General features: G+C 42.6%; 1 protein-coding gene across 1 annotated transcript in view; it reads left to right on the forward strand.

Annotated features, from left to right (window-relative positions):
• The window catches only part of LOC115081143 (extracellular calcium-sensing receptor-like), a 33,925-nt gene extending 18,136 nt beyond the window's left edge, over positions 1–15,789 (forward strand). Inside the window, exons 4-5 of the mRNA XM_029585650.1 lie at positions 12,996–13,119; positions 14,876–15,789. Of these exons, the coding sequence (XP_029441510.1) occupies positions 12,996–13,119; positions 14,876–15,789 (1,038 nt within the window). The remainder of the gene's footprint in view (positions 1–12,995; positions 13,120–14,875) is intronic.
• Positions 15,790–20,155: the final 4,366 nt, after the last annotated feature.

Raw genomic sequence — 20,155 nt, forward strand, 5'->3', positions numbered from 1 at the left:
CACAGACAAATGTAGGCCATCCTTATCATATAATATTTTATTGCTCCATACATTACCCCAGCCTCCAATGTATCCAAATCCATTTTTCTTACACCAGATTTTGAACCAGACATTGAAATTATCTATATGGCACACTATTTCCTTTCCCTTTCCATAAACAGGTAAAACTTCTGAAAAGGCAATAGTCTTTGGCATGTGTCTAATCTTCTCCCCTATATTTTGGAAATCTTCCTGTATATTGTGAGGTTATTGGTTCCCAGATGGAAGATAACATTGATATCAGAATTCTTACTTTCTTCTATAATTGCAGTGATCACCTAGTTTACATTTTTATTAGTTGAGCATCCTAGAATGCATTTATCTATTATGTCCCCATCAAATTGAGTTGCCAAATTGGTTCCTCTGATGACTGAGTCTCCAACAAGAAGCAGCATTCATTTATGACAAGTGAACATGTTGAAGGGTTTCTGTGTGCATTGGGTGACTACTTCCCTTTCAGATATCACTTCATGTTCTGCTCTATAGTTGGGAAATTATAATCTTGAAAATAATATAGCAGTCACCAACCCCTCAGAACAAATAACAGAATAAACTGCATTAGTTCTGATATATTCTGATGAAACCACTTATTGTTGCAGGTTTATAATTATTAAAATTACACTGATTTTGTAGCTTTAAGGGACTATATCTAGCAAAGCTTTTCAACAAATATTAATGAATTATCTGCATACTTTATCTGTCACTCACCACCCATGATGTTAGGTTCCATATTAGGCGCTACCACCCAGGAAAAAGATCTAGGCATCATAGTGGATAATACTTTGAAATTGTCGGCTCAGTGTGTTGCAGCAATCAAAAAAGCAAACAGAACATTAGGAATTATTAGGAAGGGAATCGTTAATAAAATGGAAAATGTCATAATGCATCTGTATCGCTCTATGTTGAAACCGCACCTTGAATACTGGGTACAATTCTGGTCACCGCATCTCAAAAAAGATATAGTTGTGATGGAGAAGGTACAGAGAAGGGCAACCAAAATGATAAAGGGGATGGAACAGCTTCCCTATGAAGAAAGGCTGAAGAGGTTAGGGCTGTTCAGCTTGGAGAAGAGAGCTTGGAGGAGAGGACTTTAAAATCATGAGAGGTCTTGAACGAGTAAATGTGAATCAGTTATTTACACTTTTAGATAATAGAAGGACTAGGGGGCACTCCATGAAGTTAGCAAGTAGCACATTTAAGACTAATCGGAGAAAATTCTTTTTCACTCAATGCACAATTAAGCTCTGGAATTTGTTGCCAGAGGATGTGGTTAGTGCAGTTAGTGTAGCTGGATTTAAAAAAGAGTTTGGATAAGTTCTTGGAGAAGTCCATTAACTGCTGTTAATCAAGTTGACATAGGAAATGGCCTTTGCTATTACTGGCATCAGTAGCATAGGATCTTTTCAGTGTTTGGGTACTTGCCAGGTTTTTATGGCCTGGTTTAGCCTCTGTTGGAAACAGGATGCTGGGCTTGATGGACCCTTGGCTGACCCAGCATGGCAATTTCTTATGTTCTTAAGTTCTTACAGCAGAAAAAGCATTATGTAAAGGTAACAGTTGAGAAAGTCTACTGTAATCCAGTTATTCCTGGGATTCAGAATCTTGAATGTCTGACTTCGCTGTGGAAGTGAGGGTGTGTATTCAGGATGCTATCAAGTTGGGGAGATGGATGTCTTATAGTCACATGTCATGTTCTATCAGATCCCACAGTAAACCATTTATTCTAGGGATTCTGAATTTTCTGTGGAAACTGAGGAACAAATTCTGATTGCATCAAGATAGGGCAGGCTTTTTGAAATCTGAACAATTCCTGTTTCAAACGCATCACTTGGTTTTTCATTGCAGACAGCTAAAAAGAAATTGGACCGTCCTTAAATCTCCAAATGGTTGGCCTCAGGACATACGCACTGAATAAAAGTCATTCTGCTAATAGTGACTATTATGCAAGTTGTTAGATTGATACTTTAGTCTTATTAATCATGTAACCAAGTCCTTAGAAGAACTATTAAGGAAGAAATAAACCTAGGGGTGGGTGGGCAAGGTAGGAGGGAACAAACAGCTCCTGCAGATACCAGCCCTTTGTTCTATAAATTACATAGGGGGTCATTTATCAAAATGCACTAAGGCATTTTCGCATGCGTTAAAGGCTTATTACATGTGAAAATCCCCGTCAACGCCTGCGATAGGCCCTTACCACATGCAAAAATGTCTTTAATGCATATGATAGCACCATATTGTATGGTGTGATGCAGATTTGAAAAGCAGGAGGAGTTAGGGGTGGGGAATGGGCTGGGTTTGCCTGTCTGTGAAGTGTTATTGCACAGACTTAATGCTGATTTTAACTACACCTTTTTCAGTAGTGTTAAGCTGTGTGATAGCTTGTGTTACAGGGTGGTAAGGTTTTATTGCATTTTATGATGTAGCCTACAAGGCCTGTAGTAGGGAGGGAGGGAGAGAGAGAGAGACAGAGACAGAGCGAGAGAGAGAAAGCCTAGGCATGATGTCTGCTCCCTAGATAGGTATTTGTATCCCTGTGGTAGGCCCACCTAGTAACTCGAGGTGGGGTTACCCAGGTAGAGAGTCCATCAAGCTAGGTTGAGAGAACCTTGCACAAATCTCATCTTTGGGTGAGTTTCCTCCTTCCGAGGGCCCTCAAATCTTCACAAGAGACCACTGTTGTGTTTGTACGTCTCACGTCAAAGTGGTCCCTAACCCCCTACACTTATACCTAAACCCCACCTCGAGTTAGTAGGTGGGCCTACCATAGGGATACATACCTGTCTAGGGAGAAGACATCATGGCTAAGTTCTCTCTCACTCTCTCTTCCCCCCCCCCCCTAGTGGTTGACCGCAGGAAATACATCAGGTCTGGCACTTATTGCAGTGTGCATTAACTTAGAAACATAGAAACGACAGCAGAAGAAGACCAAATGGTCCATCCAGTCTGCCCAGCAAGCTTCACACTTTTTTTTTCTCATACTTATCTGTTTCTCTTGGCTCTTAGTAACCTTTTGGTTCTATTTCCCTTCCACCCCCACCATTAATGCAGAGAGCAGTGTTGGAACCGCATCTAAGTGAAATATCTAGCTTAATTAGTTAGTGGCAGTAACCGCCACTATAAGCAAGCTACACCCATGCTTATTTGTTTACCCTGACTATGTAATTCAGTCCTTGTTGGTTGTCTGCATATAGATCCACTTTTCTTCATTCCCCCTGCCGTTTAAGCAGAGAGCTATGCTGGATATGCATGAAGTATCTGTCTTTCTCCCCTGCCATTGAAGCAGAGAGCTATGCTGGATATGCGTGAAGTATCTGTATTTCTCCCCTGCCGTTGAAGCAGAGAGCTATGCTGGATATGCATTGAAAGTGAAGTATCAGGCTTATTTGGTTTGGGGTAGTAACTGCCGTAACAAGCAAGCTACTCCCCGCTTTTTTGTGAATGCAAATCCTTTTTTCCACATTTTCTCTTGCCGTTGAAGCTTAGAGCAATGTTGGAGTCACATTAACCGTGTGTATGTTATTGAATAAGGGTATTATCTCCAGGCAGTAGCTGTCATTCCCACGAGCCACCCACTCTTCATCCACATCCTCTAGACTTTATGGATCCACAGTGTTTATCCCACACCCCTTTGAAGTCCTTCACAGTTCTGGTCTTCACCACTTCACCACTAGCTCTTCACATAGGTAAATATTGCAATAAACTCTAAATGAGCATAAACCACACCCCTTTTGCTATCACATGTGATACTTATCGCATTTTGATAAATACAGGCCATAGTTATTTCAATCCACACAAGGCAGGAGGTGGAAAACAGTGGGCCAAATTAAAAAGAGCTATTATATAGGTAACAAATCTATATGCTAGGAAAGTAAAGAAGAGTAAGAGGAAAAAGAAACTGATCTGCTTCTTTAAGGAGGTGGCTGAAAAAATTAAGGCAAAAAGAACAGCATTCAAGAGTGTTTAAAGGATCCCAAAAAAAGGAACACAGGGAAGAATATCTGTTAAAACTGAGGGATATTAATAAAGGAATCAGGAAAGCAAAAAGACAAATAAGGGAAGCCTGAAGTGGTACAGTGAAATTGAAAGGAGAGAAGTAGCACTGCATAGAGAGAACCGGTATGATGTCCCCACAAATACCGGTATATAAAAGTTTCTAAATAAATAAATGAAGAAATGGCAGAAATAATAAACAAATATTTCAGTTTAGTGTTCAGTAAAGAAGACCCTGGAGAAGGATTGTTGCTGGTTGACAAGACTGTAGAAGGAGATGGGGTAGATGAAACTCCATTTACAAAAGAGAATGTAAGGGAAAAGCTAGGAAAACTAAAAGTGGACAAGGCCATGGGGCCAGATGAGATTTATATTAGGATACTGAAGGAGCTCAGAGATGTGCTCACCGGTACACTGCATGGCACGTTCAATATATCGCTAGAAGCGGGAATGATGCCAAGTGATTTGAGAAAAGCAGTAGTGGTCCTGCTTCACGAGATTGGTAGCAGAGAGGAGGCTGGAAACTACAGGCCAGTTAGCCTCACCTCGGTGGTAGGAAAAGTAATGGAGACTCTGCTGAAGGAAAGAATAGTGAGCTATCTAACGTCAGGAGGATTGCTGGACCCAATGCAGCATGGATTCACCAGGGGAAGGTCCTGTCAGACAAATCTGATTTATTTTTTTGATTGGGTGACTAAAGAATTGGATTGAGGAAGAGCACTCAATGTGATCTACTTGGATTTCAGCAAAGCTTTTGATACGGTCCCACATAGGAGGCTTGTGAATAAAATGTGAAGGTTGGGAGTGAGTGCCAAGGTGGTGATGTAAATTACAAACTGGTTGATGGATAGAAGACAGCATGCAATGGAAAATGGAACCTGCTCTGAAGAGAGAACAGTGTTAAGCAAAGTGTCACAAGGATCGGTGTTGGGACCAGTTCTGTTAAATATCTTTGTGAGCGACATTGTGGAAGGGATGAAGGTAAGGTTTGTCTATTTGCAGATGATACTAAGATCTGCAACAGAGTGGACATGCCAGAAGGAGTAGAGAGAATGTGGTGTGATTTAAGGAAGCTTGAACAGTGGTAAAAGTTATGGCAGTGGGATTCAATGCCAAGAACTGCAGTCATTCATCTGGGGTGTGGTAATCCAAAAGAACTGTTTGAGATGGGAGGTGAAAGCCTGTTGTGCATTGACCAAGAGAGGGACCTTGGAGTGATAGTGTCTATCGATTTGAAGCCAGTGAAGCAATGTGACAAGGTGATAAGTAAAGCCAGAGGAATGCTGGGCTGCATAGAAAACCAGTAAGAAAAAGGAGGTGATGATCCCTTTGTACTTGTCCTTGGTGAGGCCTCACCTGGAGTACTGTGTTCAGTTCTGGAGACCGTATCTAAAAAGGGACAGAGACACCTCCATTATGCGCAATGACTGAATGCTTGACAATCCCACTTGTCCCTGTTTCTTGCACGTTTCAGCTTCGAGCACGTTTGACCAGCCATCAAGAACATTCGAGTGGATGCCCTTTCCGAATCCTTCCAGACTGAGAATACTCTGGAATCTCCCAGATATATTATTTACCCAGCTTGGATCCTCTTAGCTGCCACCATGACTGTCTCTCCAGGGAGGATGGTCATTTTTCACAAACTGAGGAAAAAGGTATTAAACTGGTCCCATGACTCCTAGATGGGCCCAAATTCTTGCATTGCTCCAGAAATACTAATGGTAATCCCAGATGCAAAGGGATGTTCAGGCTTATGTGGACTCCTGTCCCACCTGCACACAGAAGAAACCCCTGTTGGGATGAACCTGGGTGCTGTTTCCAGGCCCAGGGAATCATGGACGAATTTGTCCACTGACTTTATAGTGGATCTTCCATGCTCTAATGGCTGTACAATTATTTGGTCTTAGTCAACTGTTTCTCAGAGATGGCTCACTTCATTCTGCTCCTAACTAATAGATAGATAATCAGACACTAATGAAGCAACTACCTCTCCAAATTGATCAAGAAACAAAGGAGAGAGGAGCCTAAACCCACTCGATAATTCCAACATACACTTTTCAAAAGAATTTTTGTACAACAATTAATTACCCAACAAATGACAATATCATAAAGATATACGCTCAAGTAGTGTAATCTGCAGCCTCTCGCCACGCAATGGGCCGCAGGCTGTTATCAGCTTAAAGAGCTTCCTTTAGTTAATCATTTATTGTCATTTGTCCACCCACCGGTTACCTTTATTCAAACTAATTCTATAACAATATAAATTTTTAAATTATCAACCTTTCTTAAAACTGAACGTTCTTTAAATGTCAAATTCAAAAAATAGAATACTTAGCCGTAAACGTTTTCAATCAAGCAGCTACAGTGCATTGCTGTTAAATTTTAAACATCCCAACATGAATCATGTTTCAACTGAGGTATCAGTCTTCTTCAGGGGAATTGTAACTCTCAAATCAGGCCAATATATTCCGTATACCCTACAAAGTAAAAACACAAATTAAAACTACTCAAAGCAGACCACACAGCCCATCTTATAACACAATCATCGCTGCAAGCTATAGTCAATCCAATATTTAAGGAGTCAGGAGATATTCTCCACTTACCCGGACCAAAAATTTTAGTGGTCTGTCTAGGGATTCAAAAATGGCGCTACAGCGTCTCAGATGTTCTTTACAAACACGCTAGCTCTCAATTTAAGCACATCCCACTTGTTCAGACAACCGGAAATCTGGACCATCTTCAACAGTTGAACTACAATTCCCACGATTCTTCACTCATAGACACCATGGTTTTTCAAAACACTGACCAATCAATGTCTTTATTCAATCCATTTGGATCTACCATATTAAAATAGTAAATCCATTTTTGTTCTCTTTGAAGTAAATAACCATCGAAATCGCCTCCACGACTCTTCGGAGAGGGTTTTTCTATCGCAGCAAATCTTAAATCATCAAATGTGTGCAAATGTGAAAGACAGTGTTGTACTACCGGCGCTTCAACCTTGCCGCGTGTGATGGCACTCCTGTGCTCAATCATGCGGATCTTTAAACGCCGTTTCGTTTTGCCAATGTATAAACAGGGGCATGGGCACCATAACCCATAAATCACACCCTTAGACTCGCAGTTTGTAAATGATCGTAACTGAAATTTGCCATTGGCAAACAATGGTAAAACCATACCGGAGAAAGATTGATTACAGACGGTACAATTCCCACAAGGATAATGTCCTTTGATCCCAAGGTCCATAAACTCTCCATCCATATTTTCTTCTGCAAAATCTGAGTGTACTATCATATCTCTCAAATTTCTCCCACGTTTAAAGGCAAATCTTGGAAATTCACTAAACCCTTCATGTAATCGCAAAATATGCCAAAAAATTTTTATGATGCTCTGGACTTTATATATTTGTGGAGAGAACGGCAAAACACAGACCACCCTATTAGTATCGTGTTGTACATTCTTAGGTAAAAAGAGTAAATCTCTATTTATCCACCGTGCTTGTTTGTAAGCCCTCCTAACAATCTGGGGTGGATAACCTCTTTGTTGGAAATTCTGGCTCATCACTTGAGCCTTTGATTTGTACTCTCTGACGTCTGAACAGAGTCTCCTCAATCTCAAAAACTGTCCATATGGTAAATTATTATGCAAATGGTGGGGATGACAGCTATCATACCTTAACAGAGTGTTTCTGTCGGTCGGTTTACGATATATTGAAAATTCAAACCCCATTGGTCGTAACATAATCAAAATATCCAAATATGCGACTTGACTATTGTTGAAATTGTACGTGAACTTCAGATTAATGTCACAACTTTCCAACCATTCCATGAATGCTACAAATTCACTATTCTCACCCTCCCATACCACCAGGATGTCATCAATATATCGTCTCCATAACTTTATATGATCGTTAAAGGGATTACCATTCAAAAATATTTCTTCAAAATTCCCCATATATAGATTCGCCACGTCTGGCGCCATTGTGGCACCCATAGCCACCCCTTTCTTTTGAAGGAAAAACTCGTTGTTAAACATAAAGAAATTATGTTCCAAGGCTATTCGTGCCAAAGCTGTTATAAATGTGGCTGGTGTGTGAGATGGCACACCATTCAATTTTGCCGCAATGATTTCAATAGCCTCTAGCTGCGGTATATTCGTATAAAGCGAAACCACATCAATAGTGGCTAACGCCAAACGATTATTGGGAAATAGCTGTGAATTTAAAGAGTCCAACTGAGACATCAAATCAGATGAATCCCTAACATATGATGGGAGTGTACTCACCATCGGTGCCAAAAACTTGTCGACGAAAATTGATAGTGGCTCTAACAAAGAGCACCTAGTGGACACAATAGGTCTACCCGGGGGGTTCACCAATGTCTTATGGACTTTCGGCAACATGTACAACACCGGTGTCTTTGGGAAGTCAACAACCAAGAATCTTTTTGCACGAGAAGTAATCCAAAACCTAGAAAAGGCCGTTTCAAGTCGTCAATGCATGTCTGTGCGTACCAACTTCTTCTTCAAATTTAAAATTTGCGTCCAGATCTCACCCTGTGCCAATCCATCTACAGGTGTTTGGTTAAACAAAACCTACTCCAGCAGCACTGTGCGAGCCTAGCATTAGAAGTACCCACAGCCCTAGGGAGGACCTGTAGCATAGATCCCCATCTTGGCTGGCTTCCCCTTCGTCATCCGAACAGTGTAATAGAAGCTCCAGCTTGCAATATAGATCTTTCCTGAGGCACAGTTATTGAAGTTATTCCCCCGGTGAGCTGCATGGCTATAGGTATGATTAGCGGGATCTCCCATCTGGCTTAATTTCCAAGTCCCAGAGTGAAAGGGATCCTTATTGCTCCCCATCTGCATTCCATTATCCCCGACACCATACTGGGAGTACTCACTGTACCATGGTAGTGGAAGTGGCTTTTTGGAGCACAGCTACTATTCTTACTATTTGAGATACCAGCACAGCAGACACCAGAACACCCATACAGTGGCCTCAAGTGATGCATTGCAAGCCGCAGCAGAGGACATGCACTCCCGATGCCTGTATTCAACACTACACAGCGGAGCACCGCTGCAGGAACATGGGCACCAGGCCCCGTCACCTACATGAATGGCTCCCATACCAGCATCCCCACCAACCGAGAAGCATGGTGAGTCTACTTTTCAGAAAGCCAGTAGGGCACTGCACAGGGAGCACAGGCCACAGGGTAAGTACAAGTGTTGCAGCCATAGGTGGTTTTCCTCTTCTTCATGCAGCAGTTCCTCCAGATCTTTGTCCTTCTCTTCCAAACGTTTTCTGTCCTCCTCTGTGGCTAATAGACTAGACCAGGAGGATGCCACATAGGCCCACAGAACTGTCTGAGGCCGAGCACACATTATGGGAATAGTACAGCCCCTCACCTGGCTAATAAATTCTCATGAAAGGAGAAGTAGGTGAAGTGGCCTCTATCCCTGTGAGTTGGCAAGAGTTGATTTCTTGGCTAGCACATTACTCTGATAAGGAGGGGATGAATACTATACTGGGTTGTTTCTGGAAGAGTTTTGTTATCCCACACATGGGTCAGCTATGCTCCAATAAGGTAGTCAATGCCCCTTCGGCGCACCAGCTGGCCAGTGTTGTCAGGGAAAAACTCAATAAAGAAGCTCAGAGGGGAGGATCACTGACCCTTTTACTGAGCCTAAACTTGAGCCTCTCATTCTGTTGCCACTAGCAGTTGTCCCAAAAAGAGACCTGGAAAAATACAGGCTCCTACATAACCTTTCTTACCAAATGGAGTTGTCTGTTAATGACTATATTCCCTCGGAGTACTACTTAGTACAGTATGCATCCATTGACAGCTCATTGAAATTGCTCAGGTCTTGTGGCCAGGGTATGCTCATGGAAGTTATAAAGGACATTAATAATGTTGTTGTCCTTCATTATTGGATTCTTCATTAATCAAGAACATCACATTTCTCAAACTGTTCTCCATGGAGGTTGCTGTGCACATATAGGGTGAGGTGCTGAGTTGTCAGCAGGTGATGCTGTGGTGTGGCAAAGCAGTTGTGGTCCAATCAATAAACAAACAGACATCCAAGTGCCTCCTGGAGTCAGAGTTGCTCAAGAGTTGGTTTTATATTGCTTGCACATGAATATTTTAGCACAAGCAAAGCATGTTCATGGAACGCGAAATGAGATAGTGGATTCTCTTTCTCAGCAGAATTGGTCAGAGGAGAGGTCCTGGAGCAGCTATGGTCCGTCGGAACTGGACGGTGCATGAGATGCTGTGAAGATCACTCACTCCATCCACATGGAATGCCTACATCTGCAATTACAATAAAGTGATGGTGTTACTTGTTGCGAATGGTTAGTCCGGGCATCGAGTTCCAGAGGATCTCTTGATTAGCTACATAGTGCACACTAAACAGCAGGGACTAACCAGGAAAATGGTTTGCTCACACCTAGCAGCACTAGCATTCTTCATGAACCTTAAAATGGGATGCTGAGAACAGTATTACACTGTTAAAAGGATCATGCTATGCTGGGCCAGGGAGACCTTACCCCAAAATGATGCGTGGAGACTGCTCACCCATGACCTTTTATTGTTGCTCTGGCATATATTGCCCAAATAGAGCCACCAATGAGTTTGAGACCATTCATTTCTGAGTGGCCTTTGTGCTAGCATTCTTTGGGGAATTGTACATCAGCTAGTTTATGGCACCATTACAGAAAGCATCGCAGCTGTGGGGTTAGCTGCAGGGGGACCTCAGTGTCTCAAATGGCACTCTATCTCTGAAACTGAGGCAGTCCAAGACTGATCAGGATGCGCAGGGTCAGGTTATCACAGTGACAGCCATTCAAGGCTTATTTACATGTCCAGTCATGGCCATGACGATATACTTAGCCATACACCCAAAAGGGGATGGTTTGTTCATGATGGATCTCCTCTAAGCAAGCTCCAGTTCACAGCAGTCCTTAAAAATACCTTGGTGAAGGCTGGGTTGTAGAGCAAGTGTATTGGCACCCACTCAGTCCACATCAGAGCTGCTTCCTGTGCCACCACAAGTGGCCTCCCACAAGCTGTCATACAGCAGATGGGGTGGTGAAGATCCAGGGCTTTTGCGTTATACATTAGCCATGATGATGGTTCCATTGCACTGGTGCCGGGTAGGGCACTTATCAAAACTTAACCTTCATGCTCACTTACAGCCATTGCCCATCATCATTTTGTGTGGCTTGTCAGCCACTCAATCATCATGCACACCCTCAAAAGAGCCATGAATGGGAAATTTAGAAGAGACTTCAGGCTGTCAGAAAAAGGCCGGGATGTCAAGGAGGCATGCTTTGGCACAAGCTATGGCTCTTGTTGCAGTTGGGGAGAGTGGTACCTGTGCCTCCAGACTTCCTTATCATCCACCTCTGAGGCAATGATTTGGGGAATGTTGCAGTACTCAAGTTATTGAATGTAATCAGAGGCAATGTGAGCCACATTGCCTCAGCATGGCCATCCTCAAAAATCTGTTGGTCTGAGATTATAACCCATTAGCCAATGTTGGGCAGAAGATGATGGAGGCATTATTGTGCCAAGTTAAATTGGCAAGTTGCCAAAGCTCTCCAGCTCATTGGCAAGTATCATTTCAGGCATGAGTGGATGGATGTGCACTGTGCAGAACGTGTTTAAAACACATGATTTATTTGAAAGATTAATAAATAATTGACTCTGACACATTACATTTTAAATGTTATTCACAATAAAATTGTCTTATCATTTGATTACTTCTTATTTATTTATTTATTATTTATTTATTTAAAACTTTTTTATACCGACCTTCATAGTAATAACCATATCGGATCGGTTTACAAATAACAAGGGGATAACTGAGGCAAAAAATAAAGTAAATAACAATAGAGGTGAATAAGGCAAAGTTACATTTAACAAGGAGTACGAACTTGGAAGCTTAAATAGCTGGAAGAAAGGTAAAGGTAGGAAGGAATTGTAACATCATACAAGAAGAATATGGTTAAAGCTTAAGGTGCTTTAACCTGGGAGTGCATGAGTCCATCGTTCAGGAGGATAGAAGATCATTTGGCCATGTGAGGATAATGGCGACTTCATAAACCTCTGCCTTCCCCCACTATGCCTGAGGGATGTTCAGGTGGGTTTTGACCCCTTAGCCCTGATTAGATGTCCTGACTGGAAGGAGATTAATCCTCTTAACTGCCCCCCCCCCCCCCCTTTGTATGAAATATTCAAGGGTACCCAAGTTGAAACACCCGAAAAGATCAACTTGTAATACTCAGCCAGCCACTGAAAGTGGGAAGGTTGATACATACATGGAAGGGGATTAATCTTGAAGCTCTTTTTCTATGCAACATTTCACGACCCTGTACTACTGAAGCCTGACAAATATTTAATGTTTCTATCATATCCCCTCTTTCTTCCAGCTTATTCATTTTGCAAGTCTTAAACCCCTCTTAGTAGAATTTCTGTTTCAGGCCTTGTATCATTTTCTTCTCCCTTTTCACAACTGCTTCCATCCCCTGATGGAGGAACTGTCTCTAGTGAGCAGCAGAGCACTCAGGATGGGGTCTCACTAGTGACCAATACACTGGCAATATGACCTCCTTTCTCCTACTGATAATACCTCTGCTTATGCAACTGAGCATACAGCAAACTTTTACTGTCATTTTATTACAATGACTGGTTACCTTCAAGTCAAGGCAGATGATTACTCCTAGATCTCTTTCCTGTTTAACATTTTCCAGGTTTTGTCCTCCAAATGGTATGAACCTTATGGAATTTTGTGCCTCAAAAACATGATTTTATACATTTTACTATCCATGTATTTTTTCAGATCACTTGTCCAGTCTTCATTTTTTCACCTTTTCCAGTGTCTCTAATCTTATGTGCCACTCTTGCCTGAAATTATTAATAGATAAATTTGCTCTGTCTCCCTCCACACTTCTCTCCATTAAGGCTCCTGCCTCTGCCTGCAGTGAGAGCTGTGGCCCTGGGTTCCGGAAGGCCATTCTGGAAGGGCAACCTGCCTGCTGCTTTGACTGCGTCCCCTGCTCTGAAGATGAGTTTAGTAACCAAACCGGTGAGTGCTATTACGTCCATGCAGTAGTGAGCATATTTGGTAGGATGGAGGGTTGGTATTAGAGGATACAATGGTTCTGTCTAGGTCAGTTTAAAAACAATAGCATAACAGGCAGCCCTGAATTTGTCAATTGGCACCCAATATGCTTGTGTCTAGGGCAGCAAACATTTAGGGGCAGCAAGACGGCCAAGATCGGTCACCTTCCAGCTTTGCTGAAGCTCATTCAGCAAAGAACATCCCTCTGTTACCCCAGCACAGATGCTTACAGAAAATGGGGGAAAACACAAAAAGTGCATAGAAGCGGCAAAATCCTAAATCTGACCCTGTTTATAGGGTAATGCAGTTTCAATTCCAAGCAAAGATTTATAGACAAACATGTTCAAGCAAATATGTTAAAATCTTAAAAACTAGATTTCCTAGGAAAGAGTTGCTTTGTGTTTTATTTATTTATTTGAAAAGAAATAATACATGCACAATCCAACATTCTCAGTAGGGTACAAGAAACATAATAAATAAATAAATATAAATATATATATATGTATCTCAATAAATGAACAGATTGTATCACATACCAAATATTGGCCTTAGTTGAACTTAATTGAAGTACCAATTTAGTAGAAGCACAGCAAACATCAAATTAGACTATGGTAAAAGGAAGACTAAAGGAAGGTGCTATTCCTTAGCTACAAACTGGAAATTAAACCCTCTTCATCTCAAAAGGCTTGCCTGAAAAATTAGGTTTACACCTTCTTTCTGAAGGTTTGAATGCACTAAATCATACTTATAGCCCCTATGATGTTTTCCTGAATTGAAGTCCCTCGGTGGTTCGTAGATCTTACGTAATTTATGATGTAACATCTTCAAGAAGAGACCTATGAGGACTTGGAAGCTAACAATCTATATCTTTCATATGCATGGATTTGTCTGTCTGTTGATGGGGGCTTGGTGTGCAGAGATACAACAGTAGCCCCCAGCGGGAGCGCTGTCCATCATCTGATGCACATACTATGCAAACCTGCACATCCCTGGAAAACACAGTGGCAATAACTGATTGAGTAAAGGGCCCTGGAAGGCTACATGAGAGAGGACATCAGCAGACTTGGAAATGTGTGGGGAGACAGGGAATGAGTCTGAGGGTCAGAGAGTTGTCAGGGTCAGACAGGGAGGACATGAGCACTAGGTTTAATTGTAATTATTTCCTTTTGATGTTTCAATAGGTGTCAGCTGGTAACATTAATTATCTCTGTTCCTTTGAATGGTTGAATAGAAGATAACACAACTTTGAAAATATTCTTCCTTTCATGGGACTGCTGAGGGAACAAATATTGCAGGTTTTATTTATATGATGTGCTATGGTAAAAAGTATCATGTTCAAGGAATAATGTGTCCATGTTAACTTTATTGTATGGATTTCACAAGGCTGGAAAATAAGCCTTTTTTCAATTTTCCATAGTTAAATTTAATTTATTGATTTACAAACTGCAATTCCATTCATAAATGATTACTGAAGGCAGGATTCAAAATAGCAGTGCTTCCATAAGCAGGTTACATTAAAAAAGCCTACAACATCAATACAATCATAACAATCTCCTACCATTGATGCAGAGAGTAATGTTGGAAGATATAGAAATATCTTGTAATTCAACAAGATGATAGATACAAAGAAGATGGGAAAGATAAATAATCCTTAAAAGTGATTGATACTCCCATTCTAATTTTTCTCATCAAAGCCACATATGGAATTTTCTTCCTACAGATGCCACAGAGTGCATGAAGTGCCCTGATGACCAATGGCCCACCAAGAGACAAGATGGATGCCGTAAGAAGACAGTTGAATTTCTGTCCTATCAAGAACCCTTGGGGATGGCGCTGGCTGTTTTCTCAGTGCTTGGTGCCCTGATGCCATCCACTATCCTTGTTGTCTTCATCCAGAAGCGCCACACCCCAGTTGTGAAGGCAAACAACCGTGAACTCAGCTACCTCCTGTTATTAGCCCTCATCCTGTCCTTTGGGTGCTCATTAGTGTTCATAGGCAACCCCACGACACTGACCTGCATGGTGCGTCAGATGGCATTTGGCATTGTATTCACTATCTGCATCTCTTGCCTGCTCGCCAAGACCATCATGGTGGTCATAGCTTTCAAGGCCACCAAGCCAACCAGCAACTTAAAGTTATGGGTGGGACCGCGACTGCCCAATGCCCTGGTATTAGCCTGCAGCCTGGTTCAGGTCCTCATTTGTGTCACTTGGCTTATAGTGGCTCCCCCATTTCCCCAAATGAACATGAAATCCCAGATGGGGAAGATAATCCTTGAATGCAATGAAGGGTCATTGGTTGCATTCTGGTGCATGCTGGGATACATGAGCTTGTTGGCTACTATCAGCTTCATTGTAGCGTTTTTAGCTAGAAAGTTGCCCGACAGCTTTAATGAGGCTAAGTTCATCACCTTCAGCATGCTTATATTCATTGCTGTCTGGCTTTCTTTCATTCCTGCTTATCTTAGCACAACAGGGAAATACACAGTGGCTGTGGAAATATTTGCAATTTTGTCCTCCAGTGCTGGCTTGTTGGGTTGTATATTCTTCCCCAAATGTTATATCATCCTAATCAGACCAGACATGAACACTAAGGAATACTTAATGGGGAAAGCCATAGGAAGCCTCAAGTAAACAAAGTATTTGCATTTTAACATATTCATTAATAAACATCTGAATCTGTGAGATGCAATATTGGGTTTTTTTAAATACTTTTTCTTGAAGCAGCAGCCCTAGTAAATAAGAAAAGGACTTGGTTGACAGCTGATATAAAAAAAATCACCTGCCTATGAAGCTGAATATTAGAACTTAGAAGTAACATGATTGAGTCATTACATGACCATCTCAGCTAATCTGGTGATACCAGAGATTGCAAACACTTCACTTAAAATTATAAAGCATCTTGACATCTTTGAAATGAAAAATCATTCACAGACAAAAGTCTGTTTGAGCCGGATTACATCCTGATATTCACTTCATCCATCTTCACAGCCAGTACTCTCTCTTATCCTGTAAACCAGCCATGGTGACCCTGTGGCCCATTGGGTTTGCAGAATGTCTGCAATGAATATGTATGAAACAAATTTGTATATGCAAAGTATGTAAATGTATATTATTTAAATTCATTGTGTGTATTCCACACAGGTCAACCAACATGTTTTTCTTATCTTATAATGCATTATTCTCCTTTAACGTTATTGCCTTCTTCCAAACAGCATTTATTAAGACTGTTTTCACCTACTGAGATTTGTTTAAAGACAATTTGATAAACCATTTTCAGTTATCATGCATGACTTTTATGTAACTCACATCCAATTGACATTAAGCTTGAGTTACATTGTTTATAACTCAAGTAGAATGTTAGAGGTTTTTTCTTTTTCTTTTTTAAATCATTTGTTGGTTTGAGCTTGTGTTTCCTGAAAATAATATGAAAACTTTCAAACTGGTGTGCAGCACCCTTTGGCGCTTGTGCATCAGCGTGCACCCAGATATGCAGTTTTGGCATAACTTGCATGTGAATTGTGCATGCATGCTATAAAATAGGTTCACTGTGGGCATGACCTACACATATAAATCCTGCTTCCACCATGTAAGTTGGGGAAATTTTAAAAGGGCGTGCATCCACACTATTGCCAGATTCACCAGTTCATCTAACAGTTAAACCAGTTAACAGATAGGTCCTCCAAACCACCCTGATTTAATAAACTGCACTCCCCCCAGGTACCCAGACCCAGACCCATAAACCCTGAGAAATAGATTTGTTATATTTTAACTTACACCTCATCCCTAGCAGAAATAAACGTATACACCACTGGACCTGGGCATGTGTCCAGATGCATAAGTGCTTACATGCACATTGCACATTAGAGATGTGAATCGTGTCCTCGATCGTCTTAACGATCGATTTTGGCTGGGAGGGGGAGGGAATCGTATTGTTGCCGTTTGGGTGTGTAAAGTATCGTGAAAATCGTTAAAATCGTGAGCCGGCACACTAAAACCCCCTAAAACCCACCCCCGACCCTTTAAATTAAATCCCCCACCCTCCCGAACCCCCCCCCAAATGCTTTAAATTACCCTGGGGTCCAGCGGCGGTCCGTAGCTAAATCGGGGGAAGGGGGAGGGCAGGAAAACCGGCACACTAAAACCCCCTAAAACCCACCCCCGACCCTTTAAATTAAATCCCCCCCCCCCAAATGCCTTAAATTACCCTGGGGTAGAGCGGCGGTCCGAAACGGCCTCCTGCTATTGAATCTCGTCGTCTTCAGCCGGCGCCATTTTGCAAAATGGCCGCCACAAAATGGCGGCGGCCATAGACCAACACGATTCGACTGCTGGAGGTCGTTCCGGACCCCCGCTGGACTTTTGGCAAGTCTTGTGGGGGTCAGGAGGCCCCCCCAAGCTGGCCAAAAGTTCCTGGGAGTCCAGCGGGGGTCCGTGAGCGATTTCCTGCCGCGAATCGTTTTCCGTACGGATAATGGCGCCGGCCATATGGCAATAGTGTGGAAATCGCTCACGGACCCCCGCTGGACTCCCAGGAACTTTTGGCCAGCTTGGGGGGGCCTCCTGACCCCCACAAGACTTGCCAAAAGTCCAGCAGGGGTCCGGAACGACCTCCAGCAGTCGAATCGTGTTGGTCTATGGCCGCCGCCATTTTGCGGCGGCCATTTTGCAAAATGGCGCCGGCTGAAGACGACGCGATTCAATAGCAGGAGGCCGTTTCGGACCGCCGCTCTACCCCAGGGTAATTTAAGGCATTTGGGGGGGGGGTTTAATTTAAAGGGTCGGGGGTGGGTTTTAGTGTGCCGGTTTTCCTGCCCTCCCCCTTCCCCCGATTTAGCTACAGACCGCCGCTGGGCCCCAGGGTAATTTAAGGCATTTGGGGGGGGGGGGGATTTAAATTAAAGGGTCGGGGGTGGGTTTTAATGTGCCGGTTTTCCTGCCCTCCCCCTTCCCCCGATTTACGATTTTTTGACGATAAATCGGGGGAATTGGTATTGTATCGTGGCCCTAACGGTTTTTGACGATTTAAAATATATCGGACGATATTTTAAATCGTCAAAAAACGATTCACATCCCTATTGCACATCTCTTGGCCATGCCCCAAAATTCCCACACTCCACCCAAACAATCCTCACACCTCTCCTCTGCACAACGGGAAATATGCATGTATCTGGGAGATTTTAAAATTTGGTCGGCGTGAACTAGCATGTCTAATGAGCACATCCACCAATTGATATGCACGCTGGGCTTTTAAAATCCACCTCTTTTGAACTTTCCTGGTTTTGAGTTTTGTGTGTTGAATGTGATATTAGAAATTTTATGTGTGTGTTTTTATTGTAAATTGCATTAATTTTATTAATTATGTGATATATCAAACTAAATAAACATTAAATGATTGGCTGTGTGGTCACCAAGACTTGATAATATTTTTATCTAACCCTTGTCTGTCCGTGGTAGGTAAAATGAAGAGGTTTAGGTAGCATCAACATAGTTAACATGAAAATCCAGAATACACACGCCACACATACATACATGCACACAGATTGCATCCCTCAACCAATCAGAGGCTTCACAGATTCAGCAAGTAATGGAGGGGGAGATGCAGGAAAAAGAAATGGAGGCATCTGGGTTTAGTTTAACTATGGACCACCAGGGACTTTTGGTAAGTCTTGGGGGGGGGGTCAGGAGGGGGGGTTTTATTCGTTAGATACGTTGTATTCGTGGGGGTTCGCCATACGTTTCGTGACCCCACGAATACAACAAATAGGGACATATACGTGGCGGATTGCCAATACGTCAAAAACAAATGCACACCCCTAAAAGCTTCTACAACTGGAAACTGGGAGACTTCCTTACCTCAGAGGGTAGTGAAAGGAACAAAAGTGATGACCAAAGCAAGAGAAGTGTAGGCAAAAGCAACAAGACAGTCTGGATGTCTAAAATGTTGTTATCTGCTGCATCTATCAGGTACTAATGCATATGTACGATGTGTGTGACTTATTTTTAAAATGGTTGCTCACAAGAATGTAGAAGAGTTGCATCAAAAAACCTGCAAAAGTGGCTACAATTGATTGATACCTCATGACATAGGATGTGTCCTCTTGAAATGCTGTATAGATAGCAAAAGGAATGCACACCTTTCTATTGAATGTTCTACATAATTAGAATAACATTGTTGTGTCTGGCACTTTGTAAGAGAGAAAAAAAGGGCAAAGTAAAAATAAAATAAGAGGGTGAAAAATAAAAAAAAATAAAAATAAAAAATGACCTAGCTGATGAGTACTGAAGTGTTGCGTTGGAGGTGGATCCTTGGCCTGGCGCAAGATTGGTACATCCCTCTGAGGGATCCCAGAGTGCGCCTTCTGCCAGGGGGTGGAGCACACAAGGAGACAGAGGCAAGCTAGAGCTTCACCAATAATGGCCCGGGGGCTCCGCGGGTTGAGCCCTTGGATTCCCGGGCTGCCTGGGCTTAGGTGGGCCTCTGCAGGTCTCCCGGAGAGATGGTGGAGAGGTGTGCCCACGACAAGTAGAGGTGCATAGATGACAGTGAACAGACAAGCTAAACTGGAACAGAGAGTACCAGAGACTATGGGTATGAGGCAGGAACTGAAGGTCCTCTGGGCAGGATAGGCAGCGCTTAATGGTCTAGCTCGAGGAAGGCCACTGACAGTGCCAAGGCAGATGGACCTGGTGGTCTCAGGAGGAGCAAAGAGAGTGTCTGAATGTTCAAGGGTCAAAACCAGGGTATCTGTCCAAGGATGGTCAGCCAAAGCAAGGGTCAGTTCCAGGTATCAGTCCAAGCTTGGTCAGAGGCAAGCAGAGGTCAGTTCCAGGTATCAGTCCAAGTGTGGTCAGAGGCAAGCAGAGGTCAGTTCCAGGTATCGGTCCAAGCATGATCAGAGGCAAGTAGAGGTCAGTTTCAGGTATTGGTCCAAGCGTGGTCAGAGGCAAGCCAAAGTCAGTACCGGATATCAGTCCAAGCATGGTCAGAGGCAAGCCG

This window comes from Rhinatrema bivittatum, chromosome 19, assembly GCF_901001135.1.
Source record: "Rhinatrema bivittatum chromosome 19, aRhiBiv1.1, whole genome shotgun sequence".
NCBI classification, from domain to species: Eukaryota; Metazoa; Chordata; class Amphibia; order Gymnophiona; family Rhinatrematidae; genus Rhinatrema; species Rhinatrema bivittatum.